This window comes from Syngnathus scovelli, chromosome 6 (genome assembly GCF_024217435.2).
Source record: "Syngnathus scovelli strain Florida chromosome 6, RoL_Ssco_1.2, whole genome shotgun sequence".
Lineage (NCBI taxonomy): Eukaryota > Metazoa > Chordata > Actinopteri > Syngnathiformes > Syngnathidae > Syngnathus > Syngnathus scovelli.
In genome coordinates this window covers 7,641,191-7,666,560 of record NC_090852.1, presented here as the reverse complement: position 1 = coordinate 7,666,560, position 25,370 = coordinate 7,641,191, and the positions used below count along the sequence as shown (strand labels likewise).

The 25,370-nt window shown below is 41.1% G+C and overlaps 1 protein-coding gene across 5 annotated transcripts; it reads left to right on the top strand.

Annotated features, from left to right (window-relative positions):
* The first annotated feature begins 1,020 nt into the window (after window positions 1-1,020).
* On the top strand, window positions 1,021-23,390 carry nfat5a (nuclear factor of activated T cells 5a). Of its 5 annotated transcripts, none has more exons than XM_049723815.2 (12): window positions 1,021-1,373; window positions 9,744-9,872; window positions 13,578-14,196; window positions 14,653-14,836; window positions 15,803-15,993; window positions 16,081-16,253; window positions 16,442-16,576; window positions 16,657-16,709; window positions 16,793-16,925; window positions 17,255-17,436; window positions 17,517-19,665; window positions 19,989-23,390. In XM_049723815.2, the coding sequence occupies exons 1-12, from the start codon at window positions 1,301-1,303 to the stop codon at window positions 20,351-20,353; spliced, it is 4,386 nt and encodes a 1,461-aa protein (XP_049579772.1). In that variant the 5' UTR covers window positions 1,021-1,300; the 3' UTR covers window positions 20,354-23,390. The 5 variants fall into 5 exon arrangements, with proteins under 5 accessions (XP_049579772.1, XP_049579774.1, XP_068507306.1 ...); XM_049723817.2 differs by lacking the exon at window positions 1,021-1,373 and adding an exon at window positions 3,301-7,224; XM_068651205.1 differs by lacking the exon at window positions 1,021-1,373 and adding an exon at window positions 12,946-13,008 and having other exon boundaries at window positions 9,787-9,872.
* The last annotated feature ends 1,980 nt before the right edge of the window (window positions 23,391-25,370 follow it).

Here is a 25,370-nt window from a genome sequence, read left to right as displayed (position 1 = left end):
TGTAGTTGTCCTACTATTGTGTCACGTTGCATGTAGTTGTTCTATTATTGTGTCAACGTTGTGCTATTAGTGAGGTCAACGTACACTGACTTTAAGATGAATATCAAGGACATCAAATAAATGCTAGAATGGCTCGCTATGAAGCTCTGTGAGCAATACTACATGATGTGGTTTGCCTTGATGTTGAGAATGACATGGGGCGAACATATATTTTAGGAGGACATAACATCAGGAATGTACCTTTCGATACAATCCATCCATCCATCCATCCATCCATCCATCCATCCATCCATCCATCCATCCATCCATCCATCCATCCATCCATCCATCCATCCATCCATCCATCCATCCATCCAATACAATAGAACTGTGGAGATAGTGTTTGCAGGTCATTAGAAACAGTCCCAAGAAGACATTTGCATATTTGGACAGAAGTGTGCCGGTTGGTCTTTGAAGGGTCAGCAGAAATTATTTCAAACGATAAGAATAGGAAATTGCATTCATTGTTAAAATTAAAAAGTAAGCACACAAGCTTGCAAAATTACATAAGAAGAGTTTGAGGAGCTTCTTTGGAAGGCGGGGGGGGGGGGGGGGGGGGGGGGGGGGGGGACAAAAAGACAAAAGAAAAGCCTACAACTTCCAAATAAACAAAACCTGTTGTCAAAGTATATAGTGTCGTGCCCGGAACACCTCATCATGTTAAAATGTACTTACATGAGACCGGTTCGTACTGGGTTGGGGAACGTTGCTGTGGTGTAGAAGAGAAAGGGGGGGGGGGGGGGGGGGGAGAATACATTTTTATATTAAATACAAATACATTGATCATGGATGGATTCATCATCCAGATACTACTATCAGACAGATATTTTGAGGATAGTTTGATGAGTGCTTGGGAAAAGAATCATATATAAGGGTTATGGCTATAAGTAACGCATGCGCATTGGTGACAAAACGTTACCGAGACGGTAGGTAACGTTTTGACACCAATGCGCATGCGCATCCAAGGGGGCGGAACCAGGACGTGGGCCGACCTCTACAGTAGTGTGTGCGTGTGTTTGTGTGTGCGTCTCCCCTCACAAACTCACAACGTGATGAGACGTGCTAGTTAACGGGGTTTTATGTGCTTTTTTTTGTATTAAAACTTTTTTTGTATGCCAATTTGTCCAATACGTTCGTAGTGTTTCGATGCCGTATTCTATCTCATTCCGACCTGGGGGACGCACAATTGATTGGCCGAGGAAAAACGACTTGGTTTCTGCCGAAGAGTGTCTGCTTCCCCTCCCCTCGATGAAGCGCTGCGATGCCCTCTGATTTTGTCTCCCTCCTCAGCTCGGATCTCGATCTCAATTCCCCCAAATCTCTCTACTCTAAAGGTAAGGGTTGGCAGAATAAACATGACGCGAACTAGTTTGGGCCCTGCTTTTAATCAGGGGTAATGCCCCCCTGCCGTTCGCTCGCCCCCGTTAATCTGCTAGCTAGCTGCGGTTAGCTTTTCTCGCCATCAGCCACTTAGCCGAGCTAGCCGATTTAGTTAGCCGCCAATTGGCTCGCTCGTTCGTTGATGGCTACCTGCGTGCTTGGGCTTCCCCTGGTCACATGCGCGGAGGAGACGGATGTACTGCGTGGGTTTAGTTTTGTACTAACATCTTTTGGTTCCGATAACTACGCTCCAGGTCGCTTATCCACCTGAAACAGAGTCAACCTGGGCTAAGATGAAGATTATGTTTGTCGGTAGTACACAGATGTTGGCGCCCATACTGATCACTAGCATGGCGCTAACCTCACATTCTGTGAGGGCTGTACCATGAACCCCCGTTTATCGCGGGTAATGCATTCAAAACCCACCCACCAGCGATAGCATAAATCCGCGATATAGCGAGATCATATAAAACGTTTTCCTCAAATTTCCCCTCACGCACGACCACATTTAAACACATCAGAACACTTTAATTTATTATAACACAGATTTTATTATGCGTTAGAGCCTGTTCTCACGCTCTTACGGTTTCAAAATGACAAAGCGTGCTAGCTTCAAGTTGTTTGTCACTCCTAGTTGAAACTTATGAATAAAATATTGTTTGTTTGTTTGTTTTGTTTATTTATTTCGAACATTTAAAGAAATACAAGAAAGAAAGTAACAATACTGAAAATAATAACTCCATAGTACAATAAAGAAGAAAGAAACGAAAAAAAAACATTGCGTTATAAATTTTCACTTTATCATAAAAAAATCTTATTTGTTCAAAAGGGAGTAGAAGGAAGCCTAGGCTTATCTAGCTCTACCCCTTGTAACAACGTTTGCTTGATTCCGTCAAGATTTGTCCATTTTCAGATTTGTTAAAGATATACATATATATATATATATACATATACACATACATACATACTTACATATAGATATTATACATACACACACTTATACATACATACACCTCCTTTAAATAAATACAAAAGCAGTTTAAACACCTCACAGCATGCTACGGTATCCCATCAGTATTTTGCCTTTATACATTTTTTTAAACTGAGGTAATGAACTACAATTCTTTAGTTCGTCACTGCTGGCGTTCCATAATTCCACACCTTTAACTGTTATACAATGCAACTTTAAAGTTGTTCTCACCAAATCTCTTTTAAACATAAGTGTTCCTCTTAAATCATAGGTACTTTCCCTCCACTCAAACAACCTCTGGATACTGTTTGGTAATTGATTATTTTTTATTTTGTACATGAGTTGACATTTTACACTTAAACTACTCAATTTAGAAGTGCTAAAATTAGGGCTGCACAATATATTTTAAAAAAAAATCTTCATATTGCGATATTGGCCCATGCAATATGCACATCCCAAAGATGTGCAATGGAATTGTATGCTTTTTTCTTAATTTGACCTGTCAGATGCCAATTTAAATCTACATCGCCATCCAATCGTTTCAACTCCGCCAAAATAGAGCGTTTTCTTGCATGTGCTGTCATTTAAGGTCACGCTACAGCATCTCAATTGGATTTAAATCCAGATTTTGACTTGACCACTTCAAAACCTTAATTTTGTTTCTTTTGAGCCACTCTGAGGTGGACGTGCTAGTATGTGATGGAGCTTTGTCCTACGACATGATCCAAGAGTGCTTGATTGAGGGCACAAACCGATGGGCAGACATTCTCCTTCAGGATGTAAAAAGCCAAATTCACTTTATTGGTGGTATCACTTTTTTAAAAAAAAAAAAAAAAATATATATATATATATATATATATATATATATATATATATATATATATATATATATATATATATATAGCGCCTTAGTGTTGCACTTCTGAACGCGGATGCATTTACTACAGGGGAAAAGAAATAGTGACTGTATTAGCAGTGTTGTTGCCTTGCCAGCCAGTCAGATCTCGACTGGAATCTTTCTATTTCACTAACTCCTCTAGTGACATGGCGCCTGAGAAGCAGCAGAAAAAGAGCAATACCCAGATAACCAAATCATTTTGTTGTGTTCTACCCAAAAAAATGGAGTGGGTGAGTTTGAGAATTGTCGAGTGTTCACTGTTATATGGGCTCGTGTGTAGGGTGAGATGGCAAAGCTGTTTTGTTGTCTTGACAAGCCTCTCTGTTGTCTTGGGTTTGGTTTTTTTGCAAAGCTGGACTCAAATCTGAAGTGTCCAAGTCACATGCTCTGATTTCACAACGGTGCTGCCACTCCACAGGGCTGGCTGCTAGCTGGCATCTCCTTGACACCCACAGGAGATGTTGCCATGGGGGCCACCAAAATGCCGCCATTAATTGTAGCCCAAGCACCTTAAATGCTGTGGACAAGAGTCCTGGAAGCTGCAGTGATTAATTTCAGAGCAAGGGGGTGTTTTATCAACTTTGATTGAAGCTATTCAGAATACACTCTCAAAGCTCCTGTGGTCAGCTCGGGACTTTGTGCTGGATTTCAGAAGCTCTTGAAAGGTTGAACATGAGCCGTTCTGGCCTGGGACGCTGGTCGTCATCCGATTAGAATTTTGTGGAAACTGAAATTGCAGCTGTGGGTCTGCCGGCGTTTTAATATATCTTAATTGTCATATAATGTATATTTAAAAAGTTAACTATTGTAGATGTTGGTGGGGGTGTAGAGAAAAGCTTGCAATTATTGTGACACTTAACATTCTGTGTTGTAAAACCTAATTTGATTTATAACTAGATTAATGTATGACTACACAAGGTGGTACAACTTGCCGCTTTTTATTTGATTGTTTCACATTTATGGCCCTAACATTTTTTTCATACAATCTGACTTAATGACTGTATTCAGTATGACAGTATTCATTTAGCAGTATCATCTAATGAGGTGTCAGAAAAGTTCCAGAAATAGTGTCACAAAAGATAGATTTCTAAGCAAAAACATGACTTTATCGTCACCCTATGAAAGACAATCAACTCGCACGTCTCCAAAGAGACCCAGCAACGTTTGTTTTGTTCGTGTCTGACAAGAAGCGAGGGTTGGTGCAAGACAACTTATGACAGCAAACAATGCCCCCCAGCATTTGACGGTTTTTGGCCAAGAAGATTAACGGCATGCTGGAGTAACAGCCCTACTCGCTGTGTCGTTATTTACCCTTTTCCCAAACTGAAGGGGACAAAACAAGTCGTATGCCACTCCCCAGATTGAAGGATGGTTATAAGAAGTTCAGATGATGGATGGATGGACGGACACTGCACAAAATTCTACACAGCTGTATCCAGACTGCTGGGAAAGACTTTGAGAGTAGAAGTTTGGCTTACTTTAACAATTTCTGGTAACCACGTTGGTGATGCAAACCCTTCCTCTCATTTTTATTTATGGAATATTTGCGTCAGCAAACGCTCCGATTGGTTATTATATTTCACGTCGCAATCCCGGATGGGCATTCCCATGCCCACGATAATTAACCATCGTAATTACTTGTTGCACTCATTGAAAGTTCAAAACCACACCAATATTTGAGCCAAAGAATACTGAAGCGGCACTGTCGGGCAGACAAAAGGCCTCTTTTACACATGTATTGCGCAACATCCAGTAAAGTACTGCCTACCGTCACGCTGCCTATCTTGTTTGCACAGAACTTGTAAACGAAAGCAGAGTGCCACACCACCCGCCGTGTGAATATTATATAGTTGTCCAGCATTCTGTAACGGGAGCTATGTCAACACTTGTGCCTGCTTTGCCCATCCTATTTACACAGTTACTGATATGGCATCATTTGGATTTCCGAGTTAAGAATTGGATGTAACCAAGTATTGTGGCGTCTTAAATGCACACTGATTATAGTTAATGCATTCCACCAGAATTCCTGCTTTAAACAAGCATCTGACTGCTTAACATTTTTGGAGGGATATCGGCTTATGCATTTCAGATGCCAATGTAAGCGGCAGTACAAGGGATCCTTAAAAAAAAAGTCAAATTTTTCATAAGAACATAATTCCTCATAACTGCAGGGAATCTTCTTGTGGAACGTTTTTGGAAGGTTTGCACACAAGTGCATAATCTAAACTAACTCAGACGCTGAAACGAAAATCATTTTCCAGGCACTTTATGAGAGCTAGCTGTCAAACCGTAGTACGTAGACTTGCTTATTGGTGAACATCATGCCACTGCCAAATGTCCTGTTTGTTTTACGTGTTCTTTCAAAAAACTTCATTTTGAAATCTGCATGTAACTGTTGGAGGTCACTGGAATAGTGTACCAATGCCTCTCATTCCCTATTTGTTTGAAATTAAAATTATACAATATTTTCTACTGTTGAACAGTGCTCCCAAGTTGCAATGCTTTGTAGATTAGCTAGCTAGCTGGCTGTGCATTAATATAGCAGACTATGACGCAAAGCAAGACTTGTGAACTGTGCATGTTCTGAAAACAAAATGCCTGGGTAATGGCCTCTCTGGGACAGTGAAAACAACTCTGAGAGCTCTCTACAGATAAACCCATGAATCCAAATGATTAAAGTCAGGCGACTGGCCCATAACCTGTGTAGTTAAGTGCACGGGTGGAACACGCAGTTATTGTGTTGCAGCTTTGAAAAATTTCAAAAGTAGTGTTTTGATGGAAGAGCAGCCATAGGCTACAGAAAACTATGATTATTTTGTAAATAATGATTAACTTTCACGCTAAGCTGACATTCTCGATTCTCTTTAGCATATTGAAACGGAAGTAATATTTGCCGCATGGGAAGGCAATACCTGTAGGTCACGCTTTTGTCCTGAGCTTAATTTTACTTAAAATTTCAACACACACCCCTAAGTGCATTGCACAGTCCACAGTTCTATTCTTAGCAGCAAATGTGAACAAAACACTCATGCAAAAGAGCACTGTTAATAAGCGGAAAGACCATGGGGGCTTTAACACAACAGAAATAAAACAGCTCATGGGCTTAAGCCTGATTTTCCGTTGTCCGCTGTTTGCCCCTCAACATGCCAATGTCCATAAAGTTATGGCACCTGTTTGAGACTATTACTTATTCCTTATAAAAGCTCTTGCATGTCCAGTATGTTGTAAGCAATATGTAATCTTTGAAATCTTTGTACACTAATCAGCAAACAATTACCTCTATTCATCTGCCATGATTTTCCCCTGTTTACTCAAAGCATATCAGTCACACACTCAAAGATGAAGTAGTTAAAGAGAAAGATGAAAGCTAGTACACATGCATTCTATTTGTCAATATCAAGGGTGTGGTTTTACTGTAATCGCACCTTGGAGAAGTGCAGGCAGAATGAAGTGCACTGCCTGGCAGGTCACAACATTCAGACATTAAAAACAAATGTTAAAAAGACATATACCACATTCAGTCTGGTTTTACTGTAATCCTTTTTTTTTAATGTAACCTATAGTCATACAGTTTACAAGAGTTTAACAACTAACTTCTTTTTGGAATGAGAAAACAAATATGATTAAAACTGTGATTCTGTTTTTTGCTACATGGCTGTCTGCGATTCTAATTAGTCACCCAAAACGTACACAAAGGAATTTAATACCCCCCTGCGAGTCATGTTTTGAAAGCATGCTAGCTCACATTTCCTGAACACATCCATTTCTGCCGACAGCAACTCTCACCCAGTAGAATGTTCACTTTAAGTCACCACTTTTATTTTTTTCTAAAGCAAGGTCACTATAATATGCAAGATACGAATGCCGGATGTTGCAAGCTAACTGAGGCCGCACGTCATTCTTCTGACCTTTCACTATATTCTTATAAAGATAAAAGGTGAGTAGTCAAAACTTGACAAATTCGGGAGGTTCTTTGTCTACGGTTTGTCTCAAGTGTTCAAGAGGATAATCATAGCTGCGGTGTTTTGGTGCAGGGATCCATTTTGCACCGCACATTTCTTATGTGCGCCAAAAACATTGACCTTGTGAATAGCCTAATTCATTTGCCCCCCTCTTAACCACAAAGCCAGCTGCAAAGAATAAAAATGGACCAGTGACCTTGCTGCTTGACAAAACCCTTTAGGCATGTGCAATATCAGCTGCTCGTGCCTCTAACGTGAGGTAATTTAATTTGTCTTAAATGCGAGCTAATGTTAGTCCGTCCTTCTTGCGTTAGTGTTTTCAGACCCACTTTGATTTAACCTTGTACAGATCTACTATGGCAACTATAAAAACAAATGTGAAACCTCACCAAAACATTCCTGCAACTTTATCAACAGACGGGAAATGTGAAATTTAAACAATTACAAAGCAGCTGGGGAATTTGCCTGGCTTTTTACAATGATGTGCTGTAGATTGGATTATTTGTCATTTAAAAAAAATAAATGTACATTTCCACTGACATTCATAGACAATTTTGTATTTAGGTTTATTTAAGGCAGAATGCACGACAAAAAGTAAAGTAAATTTGTAGGTTTGTCTGAAAATACATGTTTGAAGGATATTGCTGAAAAAATGTGGCAAGACTGGGAACTTGAGTGTCAAAATTAATTATTTAATCAACTATTTGGTTGTCAAATTAATTGACAACTACTCTAAAAATCGTGTAATCATTTAGAACCATTGTTTAACTTTTAAGTAGTCCAAATCCTCTGACTTCAGCCTCTAAAATGTAATTTTCTGTCTTTTGTAAGGGGTTCCCCTTTTCTACAGTGTAAAATTATGAGAAAAGTGTAATTCCTCTACAGACATTTTAAAAGATGCTAATTTAATCTCAACTAGAAAAATAAAGGCTTGCTATGGGAAATTGCCAAAGTCCACTATGTCGAACTTCTCCAGGCCAGATAAGTAAAAAGAAGTTTTTACATTTCTTGGCTAAGACTCCTGAGCATTCTCAAGTGCCATGCCCTCCATTCGAACCGGCGCAATGACATGACTTAATCCAGTGTTGACGCATCATATCACATGTCGCCCACACCGGTTTCCTCACTATACTCATAATGTAGGTCGACTGTAACAGCCCAAATTTGGCAAAAGGGAAGAACTCCTGTCTTAATTACGTCATGCAGAGGAAATGCATTTGCATATATGATCTTAACACAGCCAAAACGCACATATTTCAGACCTCCAAGCCTATAGACAAGGCTCTGAAATGAAAGGAGTCATCAAAACTGAGTTAATGTAGAATTTAGCTGGACAGCATCTTTTGTAGGCAATTCTAGGTTACTGTGAAAATCAGTTCCTACTGTAACCATAAAATTCCTTATTTTTTTAACCTCTGTAATTTAAGAGTACCATTGTTTGTTGGATTTTTCAAATGTTGGCACTTGAAGTATTATAAACCCAATGCCATTTTGTTGAGAAATTGCAATTTCCTGCTGGTAATAACTTCAATCCCTCTGGACACAAGCTTGCAGCGCTTACACGACCCTCTTCTTAAAACAGATTGTCTTGAGATAAACAATAGGCAATAGACAGTGCCTTGGGTTTTTTAAGGGGGGGGGCTCCAGTATAAGCGGCGATAACTTTGCGGTGTTCGTCAGTCAGTGGTGTTGCTGATGTCACTGAAGATCATGTGTCTTGGCACTTTCAACATGATCCTGGTGCTCAGTGATTGACCAGTATCAAATGACTACTACACATACCTGGCGCTGCTGTTGCACAGCCGAAATAGCCACGCCGGGGTTTTGATATGTCGCATCCTCCTAGCAACCAGACTACCTAATCGCCTATTTAGGCCATTGAGTGGGGCTTATTCCAAAGGCGCCACGCTGCTTGGTAATGGGTTTCTAGGAATCACATTGCTATCAAATATCCGGGAATGTCTCTCTGGGTTTCAAGTCACTAAGCCACTTCACTGGTGGATAATTGTATTAATCATGGGATGCTATTTGTTATTTCAGTTTTGCCAGGAGAATCTGTAGACTTGGGAAATGTTTTGCTTTTGTTGCTCGGGTCTCCTTTTATGCTATTCCAGATATTCCTGAGCAAGAACATGCTTGAGTCCCTCGCATAAGATTTTATGGATTTTTTTTCTCAGTTGTATAGCACTTTATATACAAGAGCAACTATAAGTTCAGTATCTTGCTCAATGAGAAAGATGACATGACTGTGAGAAAATGCTATTCAAACCGCACTGCCTTCTGCAGAAAGACGACAAATTACATTTTCTCAATTTTAAGCGCCTTTAGGTTTAATGGCCAACTTTCCCAATGAGTTTTTTAGGGCTCTATGATTTAGCAATTATTATAACACTGAAGCTCACGGCTCGTACCATCTCAATTACAGCGAGTGAGTCACTGCTGCATATTTTTTCCTTTTTAAAACATGATGTATCCGCCTCATCTTTGATTTCAGAGTCTGTATATGACCTGCTCCCCAAAGAGCTCCAGCTCCAGCAGTCATCCACCCAGACCGACTCAACCACCATGAGCCAGAAGAGCGGGGGAGAGGCGGGGCCTCCTCCATCGGCAGCCTTGGCTTCAGGTGAGCCACTGAATTGGCCGCCGAACGCCGTGAACTGGGATCAGATTCCATTTGTTCTCCAATAATCTTGAGAGAGCAGGAACAAATAAATGGTGACTAGGAGCAACCTTACCCTGTCACCAGTTCCAGAGACAAACTAATTTGTGACCATATGATGCAGTTCAAGGTTTTCTTTGTAGCCGTTCCACCTATTACTGCCCTGATTTCATACTTGTTGCAGTCATACCAGCAGAGGCATGCCTCACTGTTAGTCTTTGTGTTGAGGACACCATGTTCATCTTCCATTCTGCTACTGCAATGTGTGCATGCTGCTCTTCACTGTCCTACTGGCAAAAAAGGGACTATAACTAAGACATTTAACAAAAATTTAATTTGCGGCTTGTTAAGTCCTTTGAACAACATATGGTGTAGGTAAAGCACTATAAAAGTGCATTTTAAAAAGGTAAAAAAAAAAAAAAAAAAGGTAAAGACCCAATGTTTGTCACACACACATCTGGGTGTGGTGAAATTTGTCTCTGCATTTAACCCATCCCCGAAGGGAGCAGTGAGCAGCAGCGGAGCCGCGCCCGGGAATCATTTGGTGATCTAACCCCCCAATTCCAACCCTTAATGCTGAGTGCTTAGTTACCATTTACTATTGTTTTTTTTTTTTAGATAAATTCTTTTTTGGGACATATTTTTCAACAACAGTACAATTAGTAACCCATTCAAACTTGATTAAAAGGGATACGAACATTGATGGTGAATTTGGGTCGTGACTGCAGCCTTTACTTGCAGAGGTCAACACAAGCTACAAAGTCTAAAATTAGTGACAGTATTACTGTACACCCGAGTGTAATGAGGAGATGGTAAAATGGTGTCAAAATTTGAATACCACCCAACCCGAGTAATTAGCTTTCTATCCGTCCATCCATTCAATTTCTGTACAGCTTATTGGGTTGCGGTTTTGCTGGTGCCTAGCCCAGCTGACTTATGTATAAGAGGTAAGATACACCCCAAACTGGTCGTCAGCTAATTGCAGGGAACATCCAGACAATCTACACATAGTCCATCCATAATTATTGGGACAGGTAATTTCTTTGTTTTTATTGAAGTTTGGACATGAGGCAAAATTTCTGATTCCCAGCTTTTATTCATGATATTTACATCTTTTCAGGTGAGCTAAATTATTGGAACATGTGAATGGTGGGTGTTTCTAGTTGCTCAAGTCTTATCTCTGTTATGCTATATTTATCCCTTACTATCTAGGTTTGTTTATTGATCGCCTCATAATTTATTTATTTTTTTCTATGCGAGTTTTGTGTACAGCATTCTTTAATTTAAGCCTGTAGTTTATTGAAAATGATTGACATTATTATTATTATGTTGGCAAGTTGTGTTTCAGCAAGCTTTTTGGTTATATAACCCTTTTGAAAATAGGATAATAACAATTTAGAAAATTATGAATGGCTTTCACAACTGTTCATAACCGCTGTAGTGTTAATTTTATCAAGTATTTTTAAATTTAGCCCCATCTTTAGTCCGATATCAATTGCACTGGTTTATTTTAAGCACATTTAGTCAGCCTGATCTCAAATTCATTTAGTTAAGTTTTAGTCAACTTGTTAGTCTTTTAGTCCAAGAAAACATTTGTCTGTGTTTAGTCAAGTAAAACGTTTTAGTCTACATTTTGTCAGGACATTCATTTTACCCTTTGAATATTTTTCATGTTTCATACACGCATTTCATGTAGGAAAATCTATTTAAAGTTGTTTTCAAGTATCTATAGGGTACTGTTTAATTTGATCCTAGTTTTTAGCTTGCATCCTTTTGTAGCTGCCCATGCGATTTGTGTTATAGTTTGCTTGCAGCTCCTAGATTACTTTAGCTCATATTTGTCTGCTTCAACTAAACTAGGTCATGAAATAAAACAACTCTTAAATCAAGCTTTTGCCGTGTATGAAATAAAACACAAAAGTACCGGTAGTTTAATTAAATGGAGGCATCAAGGGGGTCTCATCTTGCTTGTGGCTGTTCTGTCTTTGTCCTCTATGTCCTGCCTTCTCAGCCATTACATTTTTTAGCTAAGAATCTGTCCTGGTTAAACATTTCTTTGGTCAATCCCGAGATGGGCCTTAGGTCATTGCCATATTTATAGGCCCACAAAATAATGTCCATCCATTCAAGCTGTTTTGCACTGACAGAATGCCTAACAGACTTTGTTTGTCACCTCACTCACATTTTGCTGCACGTCTCCCTCTGATGCTTGTGCTTGATGTTTTTTGTCTTTTGGCTTTTTGGGGGAATTTGAAAATAAACATTTGGGTCATAAACTCTTACCGTGCAGTAAAACATCAATGCAGCATCATCTGGCGCCACGGATCAAGAGACTCGCCGTGGCCTCAAATAACCGTTCATTCTGGCATCACCTACATTATAGAGGCTGTTATGTGTGATTATGTAGTTTGTGCCAATGTGCTATTCTTTCACTTACTGAGACACATTTACACATCTTTCAGAAGGTGTCAGTGTAGTGAGTGGTAGTGCTCAATCTTTTCGATAAAGGCAAAAGTACTTCAAAAACAAGAATGTGTGGTTCTCAATTCTACAGTAAATACTCCGAGTGTGAAGTTTCAAGTTATTAAAGTTACAACTCTGCACTTGAGAGAAGCTGCCATTTTTCCCACATATAAAAGATCCATGCATTCTAATGAAATTGTGAAGTTGCCTAATCATTGGACTCGACACATTTATGTGGTCTGACCTTGGATCGTGGTTCAGGAGAGCCACCACCTGTTCTAAATGGGAACGATTTTAGTCTGGAATTGCATCTTAAGAGCAAACTGGTCAACAGTGTTATTATTGAGACAGCTGCACTGTTAATGAATCTTTTTTCTATCCTGACCCTAAACAGTGCTGATCGGAAGCATGAGATGCTGTAAAGTCCCTCTGAGGATCAGGAACCTAATGAATGCTTCAAAACATCACAAAGCAGTGCTCCCTCCACAATTTGAAGATATCCAATTTACTGATTGACAGAATCTTGAATGATCAGCTCTCTTGTTGCTCATTGGCTGTCTCGTTTTTATTGCAGGAAGTTCCCTCTGAGGCAGGGAGTGTCTGCATATAAAATGGTCTGCAGTTCACTGCTCCATAGGTCAGAGGCTTGTTTATTCTGTCTCTATGGCTACGCTCAGTCCCAACAAAATCTTCCAATTGGCATGCGCAAAATACTTTTGACTACTGAATGCACATTGCACAAAGTGTAAATGATAACCCTGGCAACTCTGGCAAATTTAATTTGACTCCACATTAGCAGCTTGCAAATTGGGCTATAGATGAAACTTTTGACCAGATTTTGTTAAGTTTCTTTCTGGCAATGTGTATGTACGAATTTGTAGTTTGCTTTTGTTTTTGTAAATGAAGCATGTCAGTTTTGTCACATTGATTTCTGGGAGAAGGGGCTTTGTAGGAATCAAAACATTGTGGGCCCTATAGTACCCTTCTCAACTTTAACTTCAGAATTTGTGATCAATGCTTGACAGCTCTCGCATGCACAGTGAGGGCATAGGACCCATAACATTCTAGAAATTACTGTTGGGAAGAGGGGAAACCAATTCAAACCCTGCACAAATTCAGCTGCTTGAGTGGGACTGCTTGAGTGGGACTGCTAGCCCGCTCCGTGCCGATCGTCCTTACTGACTTATTTGTCTTATGCTGCTACAGATGCCACATCTTCCACCTCCAACCCCTCTGCCTCCTCCTCCTTGGCCATGGGAGCCCCAAGCTCCGTTGGCCCGTCCTCTTCCGACCATCTCAAGGCCCCCCATCATCTTCACACGACTGGAGGGGATGGAGCTGTAGCGTCAGAAGTGCAAGTCATGGAGGCAGGAGCTATGTCTGCTCCCAACAGGAGCAACAGTGGAGCTGGCACTGCAGCTGGAGATCCTGGGTCAGGTCTAGGAGTTCAGCAGCCTCAAAACACTCCATCAAAGCGGAGACCTGTATTGAGCATATCCCCGCCACCTGAGGACCTGTTCGATGAGAGTCAGATGTCCTGCTTAGAAGAGACCCCTGTAGCCGGGGCACCGGGGCCAGAGTCTGAGCAAAGCAGTAGCATATGGGCCGATGACTCGGTTTCCAACTTCAGTTTGGTTAGCTCCTTCTCCTACAATGACAACACGGAGGTGCCGCGCAAGTCAAGAAAACGAACCCCTCGCCAGCGGCCGGGCCCCAAGCCTGCTCCCCCAGAGGACAGCATGGATGTGTTTGACGCTGACAGTGCCAAGGCGCCTCACTTTGTCCTGTCCCAGCTCGGCCCGGACAAAACTAGTCCCGTGACCAGGTGGGTATCCCAGTCCCTTGAATAGAATACCCAACAGCCACTTTAGCTTAAAGTGGTACCTTGACTTTTGAGTTTAATTGGTTCTGTGAAAACTAGTCCCATGACCAGGTGGGTATCCCAGTCCCTTGAGTTGAATACCCAACAGCCACTTTGGCTTAAATGGCACCTTCACTTTTGAGTATAATTGGTTATGTAACCAAGTTTGTGACTTAATTTACTAATTTTAGCTACAGTTTGTGACTCAATTTACTAATTTTAGCTATTATGTTCGAAGTTTAATTTCTGTTCATACTGTATTATTTGTGTTGTGTATTTTCCTTTTGGGGAGTGTGGAGATTTTAGCACACAAAAGGACAACCAAACTAAAAAAAATACCTATGTTAGGGCTGTTGCCCATCAAAGTACCACTGTAATTATGACAGAGGTAATTTAATTTAATTGTTTGTTTCATTGCAGCTCTCTTGAATCAGGGATTGTGGTCAAGGGTGGATCGCTATCTACTCAGTTTCCTCAGAGAAGCAATGGGAAGGAGCTAAAGATGTTGGTGCAGCCTGAGACCCAACACAGGGCTCGATATTTGACCGAGGGCAGCCGAGGTTCTGTCAAAGACCGCACACAACAAGGATTCCCTACCATCAAGGTTGGACTAAAGAGATTACGCAGTGCTTATTGGAATTGGTCTAACATCCTTGTTTCTTGTGTCGCTTAATGACAATACCCAATTGAAAAATTAAGTCATATGCATCCTGACTGTAATAAATCCAAGCAAGTAGCTTAACTCAACATATAGCCTGAGGAAAGCCCTTCGGATAAACAGTATAGCTGTCTAGTTGTGTAGAAAAGAACTACAGTGAACTCCAATGTATCGCAGTGAATACGTTGCAGACCAGGATTAGGCCATATTCAGATTTTGACACCATTTAACTGTCTCCTTATTACACCATAGTGTACTCTCACTATTTTTAGACTATTTCACATCTGCTTACCACCGTAAGTCTTAGTATAGTCTGGAGTCGTGGCCAAATCCATGATCAATGTTTGTATGTTTTAACTTTTTAGTCCGCTAAAAATGAAATATCCAATTTAGAGGCACAACTTTTAATTGACAGCCAATTGATTATCAATTTATTTGGCCATGAAAGGCTCTGCTTAATTGCCGGCGCAAGGAACTCTTGGCCTGACGTGCATTGGCTATTTTACTGTGATTACAGTAGGTTGGCTGTGAGTTTATTAATTTAGTGTGATGTGGAGGCTGTTGTGTTACAGTTCAATTGGCTTCCACATTAACTGGCTCCCGATTCCAGCGTTGGCTGTTAGACCAATGTCAGTGTTCCTGTTTGCAGATTTGTGGTCTTACACTGAAGACACTCAACTCTAAACTCTGGTTTGTATACATACTGTAAAATCCCCTGCTCAAAAGCTGCAATATTGCAGGGGTTTGAACGATGAACAGGGATTTAGCAGGTGTTCACTGTACCTGAAAGCACAGATATTTATATTGTCAACATGATTGATGATCCGTCAACGCTCGCCATGAGAACATAGTAGTTATTAATTCGGATGACCTGCTTTGTTTTTTAATCATATTGTTGTCTTTTCTTCCCAGTTGGAGGGTGTTAGCGAGCCAGTAGTGCTGCAGGTGTTCGTAGCGAATGACGCAGGCAGAGTGAAGCCTCACGGTTTTTACCAGGCATGCAGAGTGACTGGTCGCAACACCACTGCGTGTACGGAAGTAGACATTGAGGGCACCACCGTTATCGAGATTCCACTGGAGCCCAGCAATGATATGACACTTGCGTAGGAATTCTTTTTTTGGTCAATTTTTTGATGGATTTCTGTTAATATCATAAGAATGAATTTTTCTACTGTGTTGTGTTTGTACAGGGTAGACTGCGTAGGAATTTTGAAGCTCCGTAACGCTGATGTGGAGGCGCGTATTGGTGTGGCAGGATCCAAAAAGAAGAGCACCCGGGCTCGATTGGCCTTTAGAGTCAGCATTCCCCAGACGGATGGATCCACCCTCACCCTACAAGTCACCTCATCACCCATTCTCTGTAGTAAGTAGGAAAGCAGGTTGAACCAAAACAATCTGTGTTTCGCTACAGGAACACCTGTTGCATTTGAATTGTATCAAATACCCACAGTCAGCTTTGTCATGACACCACTGAACCCCTTTTAGCTTTGTTATTTCTGTGGTAAATACAAGGATAAGCGTTATTTATTAGAATCATCTACTGTTTTCCAGCTCAACCAGCGGGAGTACCAGAGATCCTGAAAAAGAGTCTCCACAGCTGCTCTGTAAGAGGAGGAGAGGAAGTTTTTATCATTGGAAAAAACTTTCTCAAGGGAACCAAAGTTATTTTTCAAGAGAATATTGCAGGTATTTATTGTCACTACTGTATTCTTAGTTTTCTATGTGACGTTTTGAAAGAGGGAAATAATACTTATCCATGTTTCTAGATGATAGCTCCTGGCAAGCTGAGGCTAATATTGACATGGACCTTTTCCATCAGGTAAATGAAAATAATTGGCTTGTTGTTGCATGCATCAGAAGTTAATTTGAAAACAACTACGACTGGATCTTCATTTTCTGCAGAATCATTTGATTGTCACAGTTCCTCCCTTCCACAACCAATCAATAACTTCGCCAGTTTCTGTCGGGATTTTTGTGATGACCAATGCTGGTAAATCACATGAAGCTCAACCTTTTACATACTCTCCAGACTCAGGTAATCAGACTGGAGCTTCTTATTTCCATGATGTTTAATGAACTGCCAACCACCAAGGCTATTATTGATAATGTGCTGCCATGAATATAACACTTTCATAGACTCATGTATATGATGCATCAGTGCTAAATTTAAGGTCTCAATTGGGTTTACAAATTTCATCACCTTTAGCGTTGGGTTTCATCGTCATTGCTATTAGAAAGACTATAGTATGTATGATATATATTTTTGCCCTATATATATATATCTATATATCTATATATCTAACCCTACCCCCCCCCCCCCCCCACACCCCCCCCCCCCACACACACACACACACTTACCCCCAGCTGATAATACAGATGCTCAAGCAGTAAAAACTGAGGAACCTTCCTTCAAGACATGTATATTTGACGGTCAGATCCAAACTGTGTCTTCTGACCAAACTGACTGCTCTAGTCAGCCTGTGAAAAGGCAAGAGGACACACCAATGGAAGTATCTAGCAATCCACAGCCCACAAACGTGTTCAAGGTGAGAGTTTATATACTGTATGAGGCAGAAGCAATCGGTCATAGTTTTTACTGATCCATGTTTTTCCATTCATACCATAGCAATCGCCTGGCCCGGTTGTTTCAGTGCAGCAGACACTTGAGCTCAGCTCTAGCCCTCATTCAAGCGGGGAGTCATTTCAGAGCTCTATGCCCCTACAACCTGAAGATGTAGAGCTTCCCCAGGCACCCTCTGTCTTTCCCAGTCTCGAGTCTCTAAACACAATACAAAAACAAGACATTGCCCCAACAGCATCCTTTCCAATGTCAGGAGATCCAACCATCCCCCCGGTGACACCAGAAGTCCCCCAGCAGTTCCTTAGAGACCCTCAGGAAAGCATCCCTTCTGAAAATTCTACCAGTGGTGGGGTTGTGGTTGTAGCCATGTCCCAAATAGCAGCACCCTCTCCGCCCCAGCCACAGCAGTCACAAGTTCCATTATTTGCCCAGGAAGGCGTAGCTCAGCTGGAGAGGGCAGTAAGGGAGCTCCAGGCTGGAGGTAACACCACACTCCAGCAGGTTATAGAGGCAGCTGTAGCCCAGCAGCAGCAACAGCAGCAGCAGCAGCAGCAGCAGCAACAACAGCAGCAGCTAAATTCTGTGCTTTACAGCCCTACATCCGCCGCAGACACACTTCAACAGCATGTCCAAGAGAACATGAATAGCCTTAGGTTGGGCGCTACAGATAGTTCACTGTCACCACAGCAACAGCTGCAGATACAGCAACAGCAAATGCAACAACAGCATCAGCAAATGCAACAACAGCAGCAGCAACAGCAGCAAATGGAACAATTTCAACAACAGCAAATACTTGGTAACCTTCAACAGCAACAACATCATCTCCAGCAGCAACAGCAGCAAGTCCTTGGAAACATGCAGATTCAACAACAACTTCTACTGCAGCCGCAAGACCAACAGCAACTACAGCAGCAACAAATTCTGGAAAACATTCAACAACAACAGTTGCAGCAGAACCAGCAACAAGTTCTAAACAACATCCAACTTCAAGATCAACAACAAAATCACATTTTAAGCAATTTACAACAGCATCAGTTACAACAGCAACAGAGCCAAGCACTGAGCAACCTGCAGCAACAACAGTTGCAGGAACAGCAAGTTTTAGAAAACCTGAAGCAGCAATTTCAGGCCGAGTTGCTCCAGCCTCAGATCCATTCCAATCCCCAAGTCCAGCAGCCGGTCTCCCTCCTTCAGCAACCTCGTGAAATGCTTACCATCCAAACCAGCTTCCCCACACAGCCCCCATCGCATACGTCACCCCCACAGCAGCTATTCCAGTCGCCCAGGCCTATTGCAGAGACCCAGAGTTCCCAACAGCAGGTTCAAGCCGCACTCCTCCAGAACACGCTGACAGTCTTGACAGGTGGCAACCTCAACACAGAGCAACAATCCACTGGGTCAGCCCTGTATCTATCGCCGAGCTCTCAGTCTCAGCAGCAGCAGCAATTGGCATTCATCTCCACCATGGAGACGTCCAACAGTCAGCCCCAACCCGTTGCCATGTTTCATAACCAGCCTCAAGCTCAGCTTTCGCAAATGCAACAGCAGAGCACCCCCATGGAACATCAGCAATCACCGCAGCAAAATCAACAGCAGTCACCGCAACTTTCCATTGGCCAACAGGGCTCCTTGTTCCAAAGCATACCGAACCATTCGCAAGCTAACCCCCTCCCCCAGAATCAGCTCTCCCAGCCACAACAGACAGGTCTCCTCCTCTGCACGGCAGATCTAAATCCTCAAACTATCATTTTCAGCACCCAGACCCAAGGATCAGCTCCAATGGGCAGCATCCCAGTTGGACTTTCCCAACCAGAAACAGCCGAGCCAATGTCTTTCCAGGATCAGAGCTCCTTGGCTAACACCTCGACATCCACTCAGAACCAACAGCAAAGCATTTTTCAGGAACAGCAGCCCATGCAAGTGGGCACAAGTTCTTCTAGTGTCCCCAACAATCAATCTGTGGAGCTATTCTTGCCCCAGGCGTCCCTGTCTGGCTTACAGAGTACGCTCGGTTCGCAAGAGCTAAACAACCAGGCTACAGCCCCTGGCACGACCATTTTTGTGGTCCAAAATACTGTAGGCGTGGTGGACAGCCCGGGCCAACAGCCCCCAGAACAGCTTTTCCAGACAAACGTGGGGGAAACCGTGGCCCAGCGAGGACCAGCCAACTTGTTTGTGTTTGGCATCCAGAATGGTAAGTTGCTTTCAATTGTCATCTATTTTCTACCTCCCGCAATCCTGTTCAGGGTCATGGGAGGGGCTTTAACCCAGTTGACTGTCTAACAACCTGGACTGCTAGGCAAATTGTGAATAGGGATGTGAACATGGTCCGAAAATACGACAGATGCCTCTCTCCTTCCTCTCTCTCATTTAAATGGTAAAATTGTATTTGATGTACTCAGCGCAACTGTTTGTACAGCGCTTCCAAGTAAATTGATTAATAAGCTCCCTCACCGACTGAATTAACTCGCCGGGTCAAAGTATATTACTATATTTCCATTTTGTCCTCCTCTCAAGACACTCCCCAGCTGCTCAACTCATCTGGCTCAACCCTTCCAGTTCAGAACCAGTCCCAGAACACAGGCCACATGCAGCCCCTCATGGAACAACCCTTGGCCCAGGCGACACCAACCATGCACAGCAGTCTACAGAGCAGCCTGCAGGCACACATGCAGACCAGCCTGCAGAACGCCATGCAGGCCAACACCCAGGTGACTCTGCAACCCGTTTTACAGGCCAGCATAGACACAAGCCTGCCAACTCCCATGCAGACCAATCTTCAGATACCGAGCAGTATACAGAATACACTGCAAGGCTCCATATCGGCGGCGGCCGACATGGGCAAAATTGAGGACCTACTGGAAAGTCTGCAGAAGCAGTGACGTTTGTGTACGTGCGGACCACGTGGAGAGAAGGTAGCCATGTTCTCCTAAAGTTGACCTTGACTGGCTGACGCATGGTGTTTTGTGCCAATGCCACAAAATTTGAAAATAAGTATATTTAAGAAAGAAATGCCCCCCTTTACCTTAAAAAACAAAAACAAATGAGCTTATGTAACTCACTTTTATTAACTATTTATCATAAATTATAGCCTTTGTATATCCATTGTCCTTGAATTGATGTTCTGCCTTTTGTTATTACCCCTCTTGCAGGATCAGAGAGGCCTGTAATAACTGCTTTAGTCGTAAAAAAATGCAGTGTTTTGCTTTTCAAGAGTGTTTTAATATTGTGGGCCTAGGAGAGGGGGGCAAATCAACCTGTTTTTTTGGATGAAAAAACTGGAAGGAAGAATGTCAAAACTGGGGGAACTTCTAGAGCAGTGAGCAGGCAAAAGTCGCTTTCACAGTTAGGCAAGGACTAAAACTGATTGTAGACAAACATTGGGCTGAATCTCATTTTTTGGAGTGTGGAACCTCTAAAAATATCTACTTTGCTTTGAAGGGTGATTCTTGCAGATTCTTTGCTTGCTTTTTTCACTGAAATCCGCTCTAATGTTATGTATATTTGAAGGGAAGGCACTTTGAAAATAAATCCACAAACTATTACAGTGAATCCCAATTATTCCAAGGGGTGTGTATGTTCCAGACCCACTCCTGTAAATCTGCAATCTACAAAGGACCATAGTGGAACCTCAATTTGATGGACCTGGAACTAACAGACTCTAGATTTAACATTCAAAATCTGCTGCAATAGTAATGGCTTACTGAAACTCAAAATGTCTGGTCGTAACAAGCCGTGTAAAAAAGCTTCGACTGACGATGGCGCTTCTGAGCATGCGGCTGGGCTGGGAGCCTAAGGTCGCCTACTCGACATCCACTGTTTAATAGAGCGCTTGTCTTTTACTCACATTTGTCAAATATCCTATACTATTTGGGGGTAAAATAAGTATACAGCGCGCTAACCATACGGTTGCAGACAAATTAGGCTATCTCTGTGGCTATTGTGAAGGCTCACGATACAATTTGGGCATTTTCATCCTATCAAACCCATCAAAGCAATGTTTAAAGGTTCAGTAAAAACATATCAAATATTTTCAATTAAGATTTATTTACAATAAGTTTTTTTTAGCATGGGTGCTACCATCATTATAAACCTTAAAGCAACTTCTTTAAAGCATGATACAGTAACGCGTACAGAGCATACAGCAAAAAAAAGCTAACTCAAAAAATATTCATGTTTTCTCTAAAAATGTCTGCTTGCTTAATACTAACATAAACCAATAATGACGTTTAGACTGGCTAAAGGAAATTCATGTAGATGTTACGTTAATTATAACACTTCTGAACTGTTTGCTTAATGATCTGCGATATATCCCGGAACTCAACTAATGAATTGAAACAGAGTGGGGTTCACTGTAATAGTCAAAAGTATTATGAAGCACATTTGTCTTCATTGACTCAAGTTGAACACTCCTGAATGAGATTGAACCCGGTTGAATACTGTGACTTCTATCTGTATTTCCAAACAACTATGAAGTTTGATCTTTTTCCCCCCCCAACTATGTGGATAGAAACTTTATACTTTGTCGTGTGATTTTATAGACATTTTATCTCAAGCACTTTATAACCTCCTCTGTGTAACCAGCTAATCCTTACATCCATCCATGCATCCATCCACACAAGGAAACATAAACGTGCATCACAATGGTGAGAGGGAGGGGGGGGGCAATCTTTATGATAAAAACATAACTGAGCATCCTATCAATAGTTTGAACGTTTAGGCCGACTTAGTATTGAAAGATTGAAAAATATATCCTAGGTTTTACTGTAATGGCATATGAGGGCCATATTTAAAATCCCAGAATTCCCTTGCAATTATAATACAGAATAACATCTTAAGAGGGTTGAATGTCACTATAAGAAGTCATAATATTAAGAGAATGAACTCATGAAGCTGCTCGTCAAATTATTTTCTTTTAATTCCAACTTTATCCAAAACATTGCGACTTTTTTGCCTCCAATTTTTCAGTGGCCCGAATACTGCTTGGCAGTTCAGTCCGGACGTGTACATATCGGCCATTCCCTTGCAGTCGTTATTTGAATCCGTATTGTCCAGTCCCGTGTTGGCTGTTGTTATTTTCTTTCTTTTTCCCCATAGATGTAACATTGAAGTGTTTTGTTCTTTTTTTGTTCATACTGGTTTACCCCGTGTTTGTGGAAGTTTTAAAGAGTATGCAGGCAGCACATGACGTTGGCACCTTCTGACTTTTTCTTAACTACAATGTTGGACGTGTTCATTTTGGTTCTGTGGTGCCATGTTTGGTCACCGGAATAATCAGTGTGATAACATTTATCGTCTTCTGGTTGTTGCTTTGAAGCAGTGGTCAAACCAAAGCTCCTGACGTTGTATTTTTATTTTTAAAATGCCCTCATCATCGTGTCTGCTCATTTCTACTTGCAACTGTTGAGTATACAGTCCAGAGAAATATGTTTTAAAGGGTACTCTAAAGAACATTTCTGCCAATCTGATCATTCAAAAATGGCGTCGCAACATCACGCTGCTGTACGTACTTAAGCATATCTCTAACAACATCAAAAATGGTGTTTCACTCATTTGTTTACATTTTTCATCTTTACTCTAGTCCTGTCGCTGTCCGTGATCCATTTTAAAGTAAATTATCTTTTTTAGACTTTTGTATCCATATATCAAAGTGTAGAGTATTTTTGTAACTTAAACAAACGAAAGGTGTTAGATTCTCACAATGCAGAATAGTTATTGGTGCTGGTATTTTGCCCGAAAGCTAGCACAGGTGTGTTGTGCTCAAAGTGAGTCCAGATTGAATAGATTTTTTTTTTTCTTATCTTGTATACAGGGGATCCTTGGTTTACGACTGAGTGTACGGTGGTGACTTAACCCAAATTTGTATGTAATATGTGGTCTGTCAGAAACTTATAGTAATAAAGCCATAATTACAGTTAATATTAGTTTTAAAACGCTTTTGGGACACAATTACAAAATTTATAAAATAGTTGAATCCATCTATTGGTTTGATAGTCTTGCAGATATTGACAACAGTGTTATAAAGTTGACATTTTACTTCTGAAAAATGACCACTTTTTCAACTTTTGGGATGCGCAAAAGGAAAAATAATAAACCTTTTAAGTACTTCTTTTCATTGTGTTACTACCGTAATTTTCGGACTAAAAGTCGCTCCGGAATATAGGTCTCATTAGCCATAAAATGCACAATAACGTGAAAAAAACATATATAAGTCGCTCCGGAGTATAAGTCGCATTTTGGGGTGAAATTTATTCGACAAAATCCAACACCAAGAACAGACATGAACGAGCAACAACAGGCTAAACGATAGGTATGCTAACGTGACATAAACACAAACGAAGAGCTGAGAACGGGCATGACGTAACATTGAGTTATTAATAAAACTATTACATAAATAACACGTTTATAAAACCATCTGTGTCACTCCAATTCATTAAATCCATCGATCGTCCTTTGTCAACAATGGGTGCGCGCTGCTGACGGCACTTGCACTTCAAAATATTCCACAGGCCCGTATAACGATATATAAATTATATATCAAATAACTATTATATAAGCAATAATATTGTCAAACCATCTGTGCACTCTAAATCAGTAAATCCATCGATCAAATTACTCGTCCTTTGTCATCCACAGATCTACTATATAACTATATTGTAGCGTTAACAAAGTACAAGGAAAGACGTGGGTTTGGTAAACGGCTCTTTATTTAACAAAACAAACTTCCAGGCGTGTGGCGGCGTGGACTTCCAGCCACGGAGGTGAAAAAGAGATCCATAGAATAGGACCGGGCATGCGTAAACATGACCGAGCACCGTCCCCAGACAGCCACCCAGCCGAGTGCCGGCTCCCGACTTCTATCCGCGGAGGTGAAAGAGAGCTCCGTAGAGCAGGACCGGGCGTGCGTAAAAGCGATAAAAGTTTTTCAAACCTTCTGTGTCACTCCAAATCCTTAAATCCTTCAAACTCTTCGTCCTCCGTGTCACTTAGAAACAAAGCCGCTAATGATGCCGGTAGTACGTGGGGCCCTTCGTCATCTTCGTTATCCCGTGATCAATCTTTGTCCTTTTTGTAAACCACCACGCCGTGCTGCTGACGTCACTTGAAATTCAAATTACAGTAATCCCTTGCTACATCGCGGTTCGTTTATCGCGGTTACACTTTTTTTTTTTTTTTTACATTTTTGAGAAAATATTCACATATAAGTCGCCCCCACCCACCCACCCAAACTATGAAAAAAACCGCGACTTATAGTCCGAAAATTACGGTATATTTCGAGGACCTTAGTCATTGTTTGGTTGGCCTTGCAACTTAGTCCCTTTCGCAGGTGTTTTTGTTGTAAAGTTTTGGGTTTTAAGGAATAAGGCAAAAATTCAGAAGTTAAGCTTTTATTTCATTATATTTAAATAAAGATGTGTTTAACAACTCAGTTTTTATTGGCCATGTTTGAGCATGCCAAACAAGGAATTTGACTTGAATTTGTAAATAGAAACTCCCCTGTAGTTTGCCATAAAGAATACAAAAGTTCTGGAAAAAATTAATGAGTGCGTATCGGGTAGAAAAAAAATTAAAATTTAGATTTTGGTCCCAAAATGTGAATAAACTGAGCTAAAAGTGGGGTATAGATTCCTCAAAAAGAAAATAGGTCAAATTTATTTTAGGCGAACCACACACGTGGGGATTTTCTGTATACACAGTATGACTTTCTCATAAAAATCTTGTCTTGAAATTATTTCTCCAAATATTTGGCTTTATTCTCAAAAGAATATTTTAGTATTAATATAACCCAGTAATTTGTCACAGCCCACTTAAATCAGGATTATCAAAAAAAGATATTCCACTCATCGGCCATTAATATAGAAAAAAACTGTGAATTTCCTAGCCTGGAAATGTGGTACG